At 46.1% G+C, this 15867-nt stretch overlaps 1 protein-coding gene across 2 annotated transcripts in view; it reads left to right on the top strand.

Annotated features, from left to right (window-relative positions):
• The first annotated feature begins 12512 nt into the window (after positions 1–12512).
• The window catches only part of LOC145354505 (golgin subfamily A member 7B-like), a 29066-nt gene continuing 25711 nt past the window's right edge, over positions 12513–15867 (top strand). The window contains exon 1 of one of the 2 annotated variants that reach the window (XM_080205931.1): positions 12513–12625. In XM_080205931.1, the coding sequence (XP_080062057.1) occupies positions 12617–12625 (9 nt within the window). In that variant the 5' untranslated portion in view covers positions 12513–12616. Of the gene's footprint in view, positions 12626–13254; positions 13320–15867 lie in introns of those variants that run through there. The other variant, XM_080205932.1, reaches the window with a different exon arrangement.

The raw sequence follows: 15867 nt of genomic DNA, 5'->3' as shown, positions 1-15867 counted from the left end.
GTGAAGTAGAAATGGACGAGAGCTCCAAGTTTTTAGGTGCCAGGTCACTAACAAACTCACCTGGTCCCTCCGCACCGATGCTATTGTTAAGAAAGCCCACCAACATCTCTATACTCTCAGAAGACTGAGGAAATTTGGCATGTCCGCTACCACTCTCACCAACTTTTACAGATGCACCATAGAAAGTATTTTTTCTGGTTGTATCATGGCTTGGTATGGCTCCTGCTCTGCCCAAGTCTGCAAGAAACTACAAAGGGTCATGAAAAAAGCCCAGTCCATCATTCAAACCAGCCTCCCATCCATTAACACTCTCTATACATCCTTCTGCCTCGGAAAAGCAGCCAGTTTAATTAAGCACCCCGGACATTCTCTCTTCCACCTTCTCCCATCAGGAAAAAGATACAGAGATCACATATCAGCTGACTCAGGAACAACTTCCCTGCTGTCATCAGACCTTTGAATGGACTTACCTCGCACTAAGTTGATCTTTCTCTATACCCTAGCTATGACTGTAACATTACATTTTGCACTCTCTCTTTTCCTTCTCTACGAGCGGTATGCTTTATATAGCGCACAAGAAACAATACTTTTCACTGTATATTAATACATGTGATAATAATAAATCAAATTAAATCAGAGAGCAGGCAAGGTATCACTCTGGTCATAAAGTAATCGAGGTTTTAAGCAGGGAAACAGGCCCTTTGGCCCAACTTGTTCATTCCACCCAGTTTTTAGCAATAAGCTAGTTCCAATTTCCCATGTTTGCCACATATCTCTCTATTCCTTACCCATGTAACTGTCTAAATGCTTTTTAAAAGATAAAATTGTACCCGCCTCTACTACTATCTCTGGCAGCTCGTTTCCAGACACTCATCACCTTCTGAGTGAAAGAATTGCCCCTCTGGGGCCCTTTTGTATCTCTCCCCTGTCAGCTTTCTGTCTTTCCTTCCTTAGGCATTTTTAGACCACCCTCCGAAAATACAAACTGGGACCCAACTGTGGCGATTATTAATTATCATTTGGAATTACCAAGGATCAGTTGGAATCAACTTTCTCGGGATTGAAGCTCATCTCTGGTCTGCACTTTCCTAGATCATTCCTTCACTCAAAGCCTCCTCCTTCATTGCAATAGTACTCTCTGGAACAGGTGCACCCATTCCGAGAACTGACCTTATCTCCCGATGCCGCTCATTCGGATTTCACTCAGCCTATCTTCATCTCCCCTTTCACTGGGGCATGAGCTCAGTGAGGGATGTGGGGATGGAGGAGTGGTGGAGGGAAGGGGGGGGGGGGTGGGGCGAAGGCATTCGGAGAGGAATGAACTTCTCAGCATTTTAGGGAGGAATTTGCCTGGCTATGTATATTTCCAGGAAGAATCTGATGTTTTACTGACACCCTGTGGATGCGCAATGTAGTTGTTCTCTTCACGTCTCCACGTGTTGAAGCTCAGAAGTTGCTTGAGGGTGTTTGGATTGTCTAAAGCTTTCACCCCCCTCCTTCTCCCCCCCATCAACCCACTTAGTGAGTGCCAGTTCTTTAATGGGATATGGGCATCGCTGGCAAGGCCAACATTTCCTGCCCATTCTTCCCAGCATGGGAGAACACATCAGACCACACATTCTTATTTCCCTGCTTTACTGGTGCTCCATTTTAAAGAATACAAGTCCAATTCAAACCAGTATTCTAATTTCCCCACTTTACTGTGTTTTTCCTTTACCTACCTTCAGCTGGGTGAGCTGGTTAGGCAGCGGGCAGTTGTATTGATATGGAATCGGGGTCAAATTAAGGTTTCCTCCCTAAAGATCAGTGAACCCAGGTGGGCTTTTTACAGAACTGGATGGTTGTAATTCCAGATTTATTGATCAAATTTAAATTCTACCGGCTGGCATTGTGGGATTTGAACCCACATTCCCTCCCCCACAAAGCATCAGGCCATGGCCTCACAATTACTAGTCCAGCAACATGACCACTGCACCACATGGCTCCATCATCGCGTGCTTTGCAAAGTGAGGACCCCATTCTCACCTATTATCCACTCTCTGCTGCTTCCACTGTAGAGGGATCTGGGCGATGGAGAGGCCTTTCCCATCACCTCCCCTCCTACGCTCTGAAGCTTTGCATACCTCTCCCCTCCTGTGTGGGGATGATTGAGAAATGCGATGGGCGAGGAGGGGTAGGGTGTGGGAGGAGTGGAATGGTGAGGAAGGGGATGAGGTTGGGGGGGGGTGGTGGGAAACAACATCTTCTCTGCTTCATTCCTTGCCAGGACCAGAGAACTACAGAATTCCTTCTCTCTCCCATTTTCTCTCATGGTCCCCAGGACAGCATTTGTGTCTCCGGATGAAATTTTCCTGTCCCGCCCACCACAGGAATCGTAGTGGGCAGGGATCATAGTGGGCCTGGGGGGTTGGGGGGGTGCAATCCATGTAAAGGTCCATTGATCTGGATGGATTTTCTGGCTTTGGGGTGAGCGTGGCTGTAAAATCCCGCCCTCTGAGTCAGAGCCTATGGGCAGGATTCTCCAGCAGTCCACGCCAACGGGATTCTCCAGTCCCGCTATAGTGAACGGAGATTTGGCTGAGGGCCAAATTCTCCATCCTCGTTGACAGGGCCAACGGGGTGTGAACGGGCAGAGAATTCCGGTCTACAAGATTAAACCTCACTCGAGAGAGTTAAGCACACAACTGGGACTGAGACTCTAGTCAGTGTTGAGGGAGCGCTGCATTGTCTTCTGGATGAGATGTTAGACCAATGACTCCATCTCAGATAGGTCTGAAAGATCCCATGGAACTATTTCAAAGGGGAGCAGAAGAGTTCTCCCCAAGTCCTGCACAATATTTATCCCTCAATCAATACCACAAAACATAAGACAAATGAAGATATTCTAGACATCACAAGAATTTTAAAAAATGACATCTAGAAAAGAAAATGTTAGTATTTGGCCATTTGATCAAAGCTGAAAAGCTGCAGAGATCCTTCCTGGAGGGGTGGCACGATAGCACAGTGGTTAGCACTGCTGCTTCACAGCTCTAGGGATCTGGGTTCGATTCCCGGCTCAGGTCACTGTCTGTGTGGACATTCTCCTCATGTCTGCGTGGGTTTCCACCAGGTACTCTGGTTTCTTCCCACAATCCAAAGATGCGTGGGTTAGGTTGATTGGCTGTGCTAAGAAATTGACCCTTAGTGACCTGGGATGCGTAGGTTAGAGGGATTAGTGGGCATAATATGTAGGGATATGTGTGGGATTGTGTTCGGTGCAGACTCGATGGGCTGAAGGGCCTCTGTAGGGTTCTATGATTCTAACAAGGAGGAGGGCAGCAGAAAGAGGGCCTAGGCATAGTTGGATGATGGATATCAGAGAGGTGTTGTAGATGAGCTACAGCGGATGTGAGGATGGCACAAAATGGCCAAGAGTGACATGCCATGAGAGCAGATCTCTTGGCAGGAGTAGTTACATCACGCTAACCAGCCTCCCATCCATTGACTCCACTCGCACTTCCCGCTGCCTTGGCAAAGCAGCCAGCATCATTAACTGTCCCACTCACCCTGACATTCTCTCTTCCACCTTCTTCCGTCAGGAAAAAGAAACAAAAGTCTGAGGTCACGTACCAACCGACTGAAGAACAGTTTCTTCCCTGCTGCTGTCAGACTTTTGAATGGACCTACCTCGCACTGAGTTGATCTTTCTCTACACCCAAGCTATGACTGTAACACTACATTCTGCACTCTCTCGTTTCCCTCTCTATGAACGGTATGTTTTGTCTGTATAGCTCTCCAAAATAGTAAGTTACCCAGCACCCACCCACACCCTAACTCTGTAACCCTGCCATGATTATCTAACACACATATGCTGGGAAATTAGGGGCAATTTAGCATGGCCAATGGTGGCAAGTGGTTAGTACTGCTGCCTCACAGCACCAGGAACCCGGATTCAATTCCTAGCTTGGGTCACTATCTGTGCGGAGTCTGCACTTTCTCCCCATGTCTGCTTGGGTTTCCTCCGGTTTCTTCCCACAGTCTGAAAGATGCACTGGTTAGGTACGTTGGCCATGTTAAATCCTCTCTCAGTGTACCCAAACAGGCGCCGAGGTTTGGTGACCAGGGGATTTTCACAGTAACTTCATTACAGTGTTAATGTAAGTCTACTTGTGACAGAAGCAATTAAATAAATAAATAACCTGCAAACCTTTCAAGGATAAAGTATATCTGAAATTAAGCATCTACTGATGAAATTGGTCCACCTGAAGGAAACCCACGCAGACATGGGGAGAATGTACAAACTCCACACAGACAGTGACCCAAGCCCAGAATTGAACCCGGGTTCCTGGCACTGTGAGGCAGCAGTGATAACCACTGTGCATTCTTCCTTCTATCTGACAATCTACAGACTTGAAGTCTAAGCCTGGACCTTGTCTCTCTGTTATCTCTTGATTGATGTCATTGTCTCTCCTCCAGGTTTGAATCTTGGTAGTATCTTTGTATGGAGGCTTCCTCCATTAAAACACAATTAACCGACAGCTAAATCAATAAAGGGGATTAAATATACGGCGCGGATTCCTTTTGTACTCGGAACATGGCGTTCGAACACACAGTTGTGGGAATTAACAGTTCCTTGTCGCTCACTCCTCGCTGTGACACAGACCAGTTCTTTGTACAGTGTCCAGCATTGCAATTAGGGATTTGGAACAGGTAAATGTAGGCGCTTAAATCACATCATAAAGGTAAGATCTCCTTTCACAATACGCAAGAGTCTCCAAATAACATAACTTCCCAGATGTCGGACAAACAATCCCGGGACTTTGGTCATCTCTGTAAGCCAATAAAAAGGTGGAAATGTGAAGTATCTTCTTAAACAATCATGGTAATGGAAGTTCTGGCAGTCCTTTGACTGGGTTGAGTGCGTGCACCCTATTAAATCTCTCCCCGGCATCCTGTCTAACTTTAGCCTCACTGTCATTTCACTGGAATTCATATGGGTTTCAGAGGAATTTCTGATCCCAGCTTCCAGTGTTCAAAACACGAATGAAGTAACTCCACACTCCACTTCCCCATTGCACTCCCTCTTGCCTTTACCTCCTCACTCCTGCTCCATGTCTTCACCTATTGTTTCTTCAGGGGCTTTGGCTTAAAGTTCACCAATGTTACTGAGTAGATACACCGAGCCTTTAAGTGATTAGATGAGGATCAAATGTGCGCAGTGCCAAGGATTAAGACTGTTTTGTGAGGGATCCAACCCAGGACATTTCAGTCGTTCGTAGGTGTTGCAATGCATGTTTTTAATACTAAAACTCCTGCTCAAGACAGACAAAAGTGTTGAATTCTGTGGCAGTGAATGAACTTGATGTGGCTGGTGTCCCTTCACCACATTCCCTTTATTTACAAATTTATCCTTGCTCCTAAGAGTGCTTCAGGAACACAGTCAGAATCCGGAGTGTCAGTAGACATAGAAACAGAAGATAGGAGCAGGAGGAGGCCATTTGACCCATCAAACCTGCTCCTCTATTCATCACAATCATGGCTGATTGTCCAACTCAATAGCCTAACCCTGCTTTCTCCCCATAACCTTTGATCCCATTCGCCCCAAGTGCTATATCCAGCTGCGTCTTGAATACATTCAATGTTTTGGCATCAACTACTTCCTGTGGTAATGGATTCCACGGGCTCTGGGTGAGGAAATGTCTCCTCATCCTAAATAGTCTATCCTGAATCCACAGATTGTGACCACTGGCTCTGGACACCCCCACCATCGGGAACATCCTTCCTGTATCGAGATCTGACATTCCTCGTTGTATACGCAAGTGAGACTCCCTGGTTGGGCAGGAAATTATTACCTCAATCAGGGAGCTCGTACTCCAAGAGGGCCACCTCATGGTCCTTGTTGAGGTAAGTATGATGGTAGTAATGTAACTAATGTTAGCAATCCAGGGGTCCAGACTGATGTTCCAGACATGCCAGCTGAAATCCCATTTTGGTAAGTTGAAGCAGGATTGGGGTTGGGGGGGGGGAACAGTTTAAATTCAATTAATTTGTCTCGTTAACAATGATCGTGAAAGGACTCGCGTGTTGTAATATCGGACTCATTAATGCCCCATTTAGGGAAGGAAATCTGCCATCCTTACCTGGACATATTGACACGTGAGACAGGCTCACAGCAATATGGTTGACTCTTAATTATGTCTGAAATGGTCTCACACTAACAAAGAACAAAGAAAATTACCGCACAGGAACAGGCCCTTCAGCCCTCCAAACCTGCACCGACCATGCTGTCCAACTGAACTAAAACCCCCTATCTTTCTGGGAACCATATCTTTCTTTTCCCATCCTATTCATGCATTTGTCCCCTTAAAGATCACCACCGTATCCACTTCCACTACTTCCCCCAATGAGTTCTAGGCACCCACCACCCTCTGTGTGAAAAATCTACCTCAATAATCTCCTTTAAATCTTGCCCCTCGCACCTTAAACCTCAAACTATTGGGATTTGTTCAAGAAGGTGACTCACCAACAACTCACCAAGGGTTTGAACATATGCAATAGGAGCAGAAGGAGGCCATTGAGCCCTTTGAGGCTGTTCTGGAACTCAATGAGATGATGGCTGACCTTCCACTTTAACACACTTTCTTACACTATTTCCCTCTCCCTTGATATGGAAATGGAAGTTAGGGTGGCTCGGTGGTTAGCACTGCTACCTCACAGTGCCAGGGACCCGAGTTTGATTCCTGACTCGGATGACTCTCTGTGCAGAGTTTGCACATTCTCCCTGTATCGGCATAGGTTTCCTCCAGATGCCCCAGTTTCCTCACACAGCCCAAAGATGCATTGTTACGTTGATTGGCTGTGCTAAATTGTTCCCTCAGTGACAGGGGAACCAGCTAGGGTAAATATGTGAGATTACAGGAATAGGGATTCAGGGAGGGATTGTTGTCGGTATAATATCGATGGGCCGAATAGCCTCCTTCTACACTGTAGAGGTTCTATGATTTTAATGTGTAGAAATCTATTGATCTCAGACTTGGGCACTCCATCGTGAGTGAAAGGATCCTCCCAACACTTACTGTGCCTTACCCACTAAGAATCTCATATAATCATTGTTTAGAAAACAAAGCCTGATTCCCTTTAGGGAAAGAAATCCGTTGACCTTACCCAGTCTGGCCGAGATGTGACTCCAGAGTCACAGCAATGTGCCCAATACTTGACTGTCCTCAGAAATGACTGCCAAGCCTTACATTCAAGAAGGCTTTGAAGAGATGACTAAGATAAATAATGAGGGAAGGGCTGTGGATGCAGTTTATATGGACTTTAATAAGGTCCCACAAGGCAGACTGGTACACAAACTGAAATCACATGGGATTCAGGGTGGGCGGGCTAGATAGATACAGAACTAGCTTGGTTACAGAAGACAGAAATTAGCAATGGAAGGGTGTTTTTCAGAATAGAGATCTGTAGCTAGTGGTGTTCCGCAGGCATCAGTGCTGGGACTTCTGTTGTTTATAGTATATACAACTGAGCTGGAGGAAAATGTAAGGGGTCTGATTCGTAAGTTTGTTGATATCACAAAGATTAGTGGAGTTGCTGATAGTGCCAGGGGTTGTTAGAGAATACAACAGGATATAGATAGAAAGGAGACTTGGGCACAGAAATGGCAGAGGGAGTTTAATCCGGACAAATGTGAGGTGATGAATTTTGGAGGATCAAATTTAGGTATGAATAATACTGTAAATGGCAGAACCCTTAGGAACATTAACCTACAGAGGGATCTGGGCGTGCAGGTCCACAGTTCCCTAAAAGTGGGAACACAGATGACCAAGGTGATTAAGAAGGCATATTCCATGCTTGTTTTTAGCAGCTGGGGCATTGAGTACGAGAGTTGGGAAGTCATGTTGCAGCTATGTAAAACCTTGGTTTGGCCGCATTTGAAGTATTGTGTGCAGTTCTGGTCACCACACTACCAGTAGGATGTGGAAGCTTTGGAGAGAGTGCAAAGAAGGTTTACCAGGATGTTGCCACGCCTCGAGGGGATTGGCTATGAGAAGAGATTGAATAAACTAGGATTGTCTTCGCTGGAAAGACAGAGGCTGAGGGGAGACCTGATAGAGGTCTACAAAATTATGAGAGGCATAGACAGGGTGGATAATCAGAGGCTTTTTCCCAGGGGTGGAAATGTCAATTACAAGGGGGGCACAGGTTCAAGGTGAGAGGGGGAAAGTTTAAGGGGGATGTGTGGGGGAAATTTTTCACGCAGAGAGTGATGGGTGCCTGGAACGCGCTGCCAGAGGAAGTGGTGGAAGCAGGTACATTAGCAACAGTTAAGAGCAATCAGATGGGTACATGAATAGGGAGGGAATAGAGGAATAGGGATCGAGGGAGGGTAGTAGGTTTCTTTTTAGTTTAGTTAGGGCATCATGATTGGCACAGGCTTAGTGGGCCGAAGGGCCTGTTCCTGTGCTGTAATTTTCTTTGTTCTTTATTAGCTATTAGGAGTTTCTTCATGAAGAAGTTCAAAGGGGGATTTAACCACAGCTGGCTTTCCTGCATTGCTCATACCCACTCCACATTTCAAAGTCAGGTGTCAGGGAACAAGTTCTTTGTTCTTTGCAACTCAAGGGCAATTGGGGACAGGCAATCAAAGCTGGTCTTACCAATGCTGTCCACCGTCTCTGAAGCAATAAAAGCAAAGAGTAATAAGGATCAACTGGGCTACTGGGGAAGTATTTCTCTCAGTAATCAGCTTTTAACGTTAATTAATACTTGTCCCCAATGGTTATGGAGTACGCCATCTCATGGCCAGGATAAGAATTGCCTAAAATTAACCAAAAGAGCGAGAGAAAGAGAAAGGAAGAGAGAGGGGTGATTCTCCCAAAACAATTTGCAGGAAAAATGGTGTAAATCACGAATGTTTTTCCAGCGGAAGTTCAGACTCGAATCTCCCACACTTTGTGCAATGCAGAGTTCACAATGGTGAATATCATTAAAAGCTCGGGGGGGGCGGGGCCTATTCATAAGTTCACAATTTCATAAGATAGGAGCAGAATTAGGCCACTCACCCATCGAGTCCTGCTGGTCCTGCCCGTCTCCACCGTGGTCCCGGCAGCACCAGATATCCGGCACCGGGAAATGCAAATGCAAATGCATTCGGGAACACATGCATGAACCCCGCAAATCGGCCCACACGTGATTCTCCCGGCCCGATGCACTAAAGAATTAGCACGTCGGGATGGAAGAATTGTCCCCAGAGAGAGAGAGGTAGGGAGTTAGAGAGAGAAAGAGAGCGAGAGAGAGGTAGGGGGAGAGAGAGAGAGAGACAGGAAGAGGCATCTCCACTTTGATCCATGGAATGAGGACATTGGGAAACAAAATAATGTCAAACTTTCCGACTTTACCTTAGTCCTTACTCTTTGCCTATCTCTAATTAACACATTCGGAACATTTAACAGCTATCCAGAAACCTTTTATTCAGCATACAATAGAATGGATTGTCAGAACGGTGCTTTTTTCGAACCTTTGTGTGATTTTAAACATTTGATGAGCTAATTGCAAAAGACTTAAAAAAAAATTCTCCCAGTTCTCTTCCTTTCCCATCCATCAATTGGATGAAGGACTGAACCTCGTGTTTGCCTGCTGTACCCGTTCAGGCAGATGTGAAATCTCCCCTCACTCTTCTAAACTTCAGTAAGTATAGGCCTAATCTGCTCAATCTCTCTTCATAAAACAAGCCCCTCATCTCTGGAATTAATCTGGTGAACTTCCTGTGAATGGTCTCTAATGCCACCACATCCTTACTCAAATAAGGGGACCAAACCTGTACACAGTATCCCAGGTGCGGTCTCACCAATGCCTTGTAAAGTTGCAGCAACACTTACTCACTTTTATACTCTATTCCTTTAGCGATAAATGCCAAACTTCCATTTGCTTTCCTTATTAGCTGCTCTACCTGCATACAGTTTTCTGTGAATCACGCACAAGGATACCCAGATCCCTCTGCAATGAAGCACCCCAAAGTTTCTCTCCTTTTAGATAATAAATTGCCTTTCCATTTTTCTGACCAAATTGGATAACCTGACACTTAGCCATATTAAATATCATACCACTTATCCACATTGAATAGTGTTCTCCATGTTGAAAATTGAGGCAAAATATTGATATGTTATCTCCACCATTTCCATGTTCTCTACTAATACCTCCCTGGTTTCATGTTCCAAGGGACCAACATTTATTTCAGCTAACCTCTTCCCTTTTGTATATTGTAGACACTTCTGCCATCCTTTCTTTATATTTTGTGCTAGCTTTCTTTTATAATTTACCTTTCCCTTTTTATTTAATCTTTGAATAACTCTTTGTTGATCTTTAGAGGTTTCCCAGTCTGCCAATGGCCTTTGTGATATCATATGCATTAGTTTTTGTCTTTATGTTGTCTTTAACTTCCTTGTTTAACCATGTATGGTTTTTTTCCTCCCCCTCACAATCTTTCTTCCTCTCTGGAATACATTTTACTTGGTGGAATTGAATATCACCTTAACTAAATGCGACTGCTTATCAAGTGTCCTACCTTTCATCCTTCCTGCCCAGCCCACTGGGGCCACGTTGTCCTCATGCCAGTGTAATTACCTTTGTTTAATTCCACAATGTGAGATTCCAATTTCTCACCCTCAGGCTGAATTTGGAATTCTATAATTAATATGATCACTCTTCCCCAGAGGATCCTTAACTCTGAGGTCATTAATTAACCTCTGATTATTACACAATACCAAATCCATGAATAGTCTGCTCTCCCATTGGTTCTACAGCATATTGCTCCATGAAATAATCTCTAACATATTCACTGCACTCTCCCATGAAGCTACACTTGCCAATTTGATTAATTCAGGACATGTGCTATCAAAATCCCCCATGATTATTGCCATACCTTTCCTACAAGCTCCTACTATTTCCTGGTTTATACTATGCCCCACTGCGGAACTACTGTCTGGGGACCCAAAGACTACTCCCACCAGGGACTTCTTTCTTTTGCTATTTCTTATTTTTACCCAGACTGACTCTACATCTTGATCTTGAGTGCTTATATCATTTCTCACAACAACATTGATCCCTTCCTTCACTCGCAAAGCTATACCACCTCCTTTTCCTTTCTGTCTTTCTCTCCGGAACACTGAGTACTCTTGGATATTCAATTCCCAGACCTGGTCTCCTTGTAACCATGTCTCAGTAATTGCCACCAAAACAGACCCCTCTGTCTCTGTTTGCGCTGTTAACTTGTTCATTTTGTTCTGAGTGCTTTGTGCATTCAGACACAAAGGGCAGGGTTTTACGACCTCGCTTGAGCGGGATGGGAAAATCCTGTCCAAGGTCAATGGACATTTCCGTTGTCCGCCCCTCGCCCCCTCCCATTCCGTGGCGGGAGGGGAGGTAGAATTTTGGCAAAAGAACTTAAGTTTGTTCCGTCATCAAATTTTTGGATAATATCTCGTTGCGAAATCGTTCATGCATTCTGTCTCATCATTTTATTTTCCGTTAACACCCCACAGTGGTTTAGCACTGCTGCCTCACAGTGCCAGGGACCCCGGTTCGATTCCTGGTTTGGGTCACTGTCTGTGTAGACTCTGCACATTCTCCCTACGGGTTTCCTCTGGGTGTTCCAGTTTCCTCCCACAGTCCAAAAGACGTGCTGGTTAGACGCATTGACCATGCTAAATTCTCCCTCGGTGTACCTGAACAGGTGCTGGAGTGTGGATTTTCACAGTAACTTCATTGCAGTGTTAATGTAAGCCTACTTGTGACACTGATAAAAAAAACTTTAAAACTATTTGCGCTGTTAACTTGTTAACTTTGTTTGGAGTGCGTTCAGACACAATAGCCTTTAAGTTTGTTCCACCATCAGATTTCTCCACTCTTGTATAAATCCTCGTTGCAGAAAGGCATTCGCAAGTTTTGTTCCTTCCTTTTATTTCCTGCCAACAATCAGCCTCATCACTAACCTGCAATCCTACCTTTAATATTGATTTTCTAATTCATGCAACTGTTTATTTATTAGTTATTTATTAATGATACAAATAGGCTTACGCTGCAATGAAGTTACTGTGAAAATCTCCCTGTCGCCACATTCCAGCGCCTGCTCGGGTACATGCGGGAGAATTTTGCATGGTTGATGCACGTCTTTCAGGCTGTGGGGGGAAACCAGAGCAAACCCATGCAGACATGGGGAGAACGTGCAAACTCCACACAGACAGTGACCCAAGCAGAGAATTGAACCTGGGTCTCTGGCGCTGTGAGGCAGCAGTGCTAACCACTGCGCTGCTCCTAACCTCTGCCTCCAACCCCTTCAGGCGCTAGATAAATGCAGGTCCTTTACTAACATTGCAATGTTGCAATTCTGCAGCCAGACCTCGGCTGGGTTCTTGCACATTGACACAATGCAAAGAGTCCGCGCTCTGTAGCGGAGCCGGCGCGGGTCGAGCTGTCAATCAATCTGACGGAGTGGTGGGGGAATCCCGGGCAGCAGCGGCAGCTGTCAATCAGCCGGCGGTTACCGGGGTGACGGAGTCCCCTGGAATCTGGGGCCTGCCAATCAGCCGGGACAAGCAGGAAGCGGCCGCCGGGCCCCGGGCATCGCGCTGCCGAGATGGCCGAGGTAAGGAAGCCTTTCTGCTCGTTGACAGCCGGTGCATTCCCTTCAGTGCAACCCCCCCTCGGTGCATTCTTCTCAATGCAACCCCCCGTCGGTGCATTCCCCGCAATCCAACACCCCGGAGCCCAGATTCACTTTGCAATTGGATAGGGGGGGAAGAAACACCTCCCACAAGGATAGCAACCCTGACATCTCCACCCGTTGCATGGTTGCAAATGCAGCCGGCGACAGGATCTCATCTAACGGGCAATAATCTCATTCTTGTCCTTTTTGTTTGCGGCCTGTGAGGACAGTCCAGTGCAAACAAACATTGACCGCAGACCCCACCCTGTGTTTGCATTTTAGATTGTGCACATTTAAGAAATAAGCAATGCATAACTGTGCATAGATTTCCCAGAGCAAAAAAACATTGATTTATTTTTCATTCAGATGCATTCTGACGGGGCCTGGATCCATTGCTGCAAATTACCCATCCTCAACACTAATTACACATTTCCTCTTTCTATTCACAATAAAAATAGCTTTTGCTTTGCAAAGGAATGACACAGGAGGTGATTGTTTCCAAAGCAAAAAGAAAAGGGTGCATTTATTGTAATGTGTCTAACAAACATGACCTTTGTACTCTTTCACAGGAGCATGTGATTCCAAAGGAGTGCAGCAGTCAGGATTGTTGAAAGTTTATTTAACAGTGTCACAAGTAAGGCTTGGATTAACACTGCAATGAAGTTACTGTGAAAAGTCCCCACGTTCCAGTGCCTGTTTGGGTACACTGAGGGAGAGTTTAGCATGGTCAATGCACCCTAACCAGCACATTTTTTGGACTGTGGAAGGAAACTGGAGCACCTGGAGGAAACCCACACAGACACAGGGAGAACATGCAAACTCTGCACAGACAGTGACCCAAAGCTGGGAATTGAACCCAGGTCCCTGGCGCTGTGAGGCAGCAGTGCTAACCACTGTGCCACCCCATAGAGTGTGTACTGACAATAATCCCACCCAGGCTCTATTCCTGTTTCCCCACAGGAGTGTTGGCCTAATGGTCTACTAATCCAGAAATTAATCCAGCTAATGACAATGGTTGGAATTATGCCATGGCAGATGGTGGGAATTGAATATGATAAAAAAAAATTTGGAATTAAGAATCTGGTGACCATGAAATCATTATCAATTTTCATAAAAATCCATTGGTTCACTTCTTGGTAAGGCCACACACCAAGAATATTGTGCGCAGTTTTGGTCTCTTTTTCTGAGGAAGGATGTTCTTGCTCTCGAGGGAGAGCAGTGAAGGTTTACCAGGCTGATTCTGGGGATGGTGGGACTGGTGTATGAGGAGAGATTGACTAGGTTAGGATTGTTTTTGCTGGAGTTCAGATGAATGATGGGGGAATCTCATAGAGACTTATAAAATTCTAACAGGACCAAAGAGGATAGATGCAGGGAGGGTGTTCCCGATGGTGGGGGAGTCCAGAACCAGGGGTCACAGTCTGAGGATTCAGGGTAGACCATTTAGGACGGAGATGAGGAGACATTTCTTCACCCAAAGAATGGTGAGCCTGTGGAATTCATTACCACAGGAAGTAGTTGATGCCAAAACACTGAATGTATTCAAGAGGCAGCTGGATATAGCACTTGGGGCGAATGGGATCAAAGGTTATGGGGGAGAAAGCAGGATTAAGCTATTGAGTTGGATGATCAACCATGATTGTAATGAATGGTGGAGCAGGCTCGAGGGGCTGAATGGCCTCCTCCTGCTCCTATCTTCTATGTTTCTAATGTCCTTTAGGGAAGGAAATCTGTCGTCCTTACCCGGTCTGGCCTACACGTGACTCCAGAGCCACAGCAATGTGGTTGACTCTCAACTGCCCTCGGGCAACTAGGGATGGGCACTAAATGCTGCCAGCCAGCGACACCCATGTCTTATGAATGAATAAAAAAAATTGCTAATTCCCCTGACGCTAAGGGGCAATTTAGCATGGCCAATCAATCTAACCCATACGTCTGTGGAGTGTAGGAGGAAACAGGGGCACCCTGAGAAAACCCACGCAGAGATGGGGAGAAGGTGCAGAGTTCACACAGATAGTGACCTGAGCCGGGAATCGAACCCAGGTCCCTGCAGCAGTGCTAACCACCAGCCCATTGAGTCTGCACTGACTCCCCGAAAGACCATCCCATCCAGGTCCACCATGGAAAGTCTGGTGCTGAATGAGTAAGAGATGTTAAAAAGAAAAGAAAGAACTTTCATTTGTAAAGTCCCCCTCAGGATGTGCCAAACATGCACTGCAGCCAATAATATGGTCTGGAAGTGTGGCCACCATTCTGGGAACGGAGGCAGCCCAAGTTGGATGCAGCAAGATCCCACAAACGCTAGCGAGCACAGCGGTTAGCACTGCTGCCTCACAGCTTCAAGGAATCAGATTCAATGCTGGCCTGAGGTCACTGTCTGTGTTGAGTTTGCACGTTCTCTCCGTGTCTGCGTGGGTTTCCTCCGGTTTCCTCCCACAGTCCAAAGATGTGTGGGTTAGGTGGATTGGCCATGCTAAATTGCCCCTTTGTGTCAGGGGGGCTAGCTAGGGTAAATGAGGTTTATGGGATTAGACCCTGGGTGGAATTGTTGTCGTTGCAAACTCAATGGGCCGAATGGTCTCCTTCTGTAATGTAGGGATTTTATGATTCTATGCAATAATGACCAGATCATCTGTTTTGGGATGTTTAAGTAGCAGCTCCTGAGTTTTGGGTAGAATTCTCTTTGCACCCCTACAAAAATGGGTAGCACAATGGCACAGTGGTTAGCACTGCTGCCTCACAGTGCCAGGGACCCGGGTTTGATTCCCGGCTTGGGTCACTGTCAGTGTGGAGTCTGCACATTCTACCCGTGTCTGCGTGGGTTTCCTCCAGGTGCTCCTGTTTCTTCCCACAGTCCAAAGGTGTGCAGGTTAGATGGATTGGCCGTGCTAAATTGCCCCTTAGTGTCAGGGGGTCTAGTCAGGATAAATGCAGGGGGATATGAGCCTGGGTGGGGTCATGGATAGTGCAGACTCGATGGGCCGAATAGCCTCCTTCTGCACTGTAGGATTCTATGTTTCTATGACTCTATGAAAAGAATTCAGCGAATCTTATACATCCCCCGCTAAGGGTCAACCAGACCTCAGTTTAATGTCTCCCCTGAGACACGGTGCTGCCCACAGCGCAGCACTCCCCAGGTTCTGTTCTCTGGTCTCTGGAACTCAGGACCAACTGACTCAGAG

This window comes from Carcharhinus amblyrhynchos, chromosome 17, assembly GCF_965287045.1.
Source record: "Carcharhinus amblyrhynchos chromosome 17, sCarAmb.v2.hapA, whole genome shotgun sequence".
NCBI lineage: Eukaryota > Metazoa > Chordata > Chondrichthyes > Carcharhiniformes > Carcharhinidae > Carcharhinus > Carcharhinus amblyrhynchos.
This window is presented reverse-complemented; position numbering and strand designations above follow the sequence as displayed.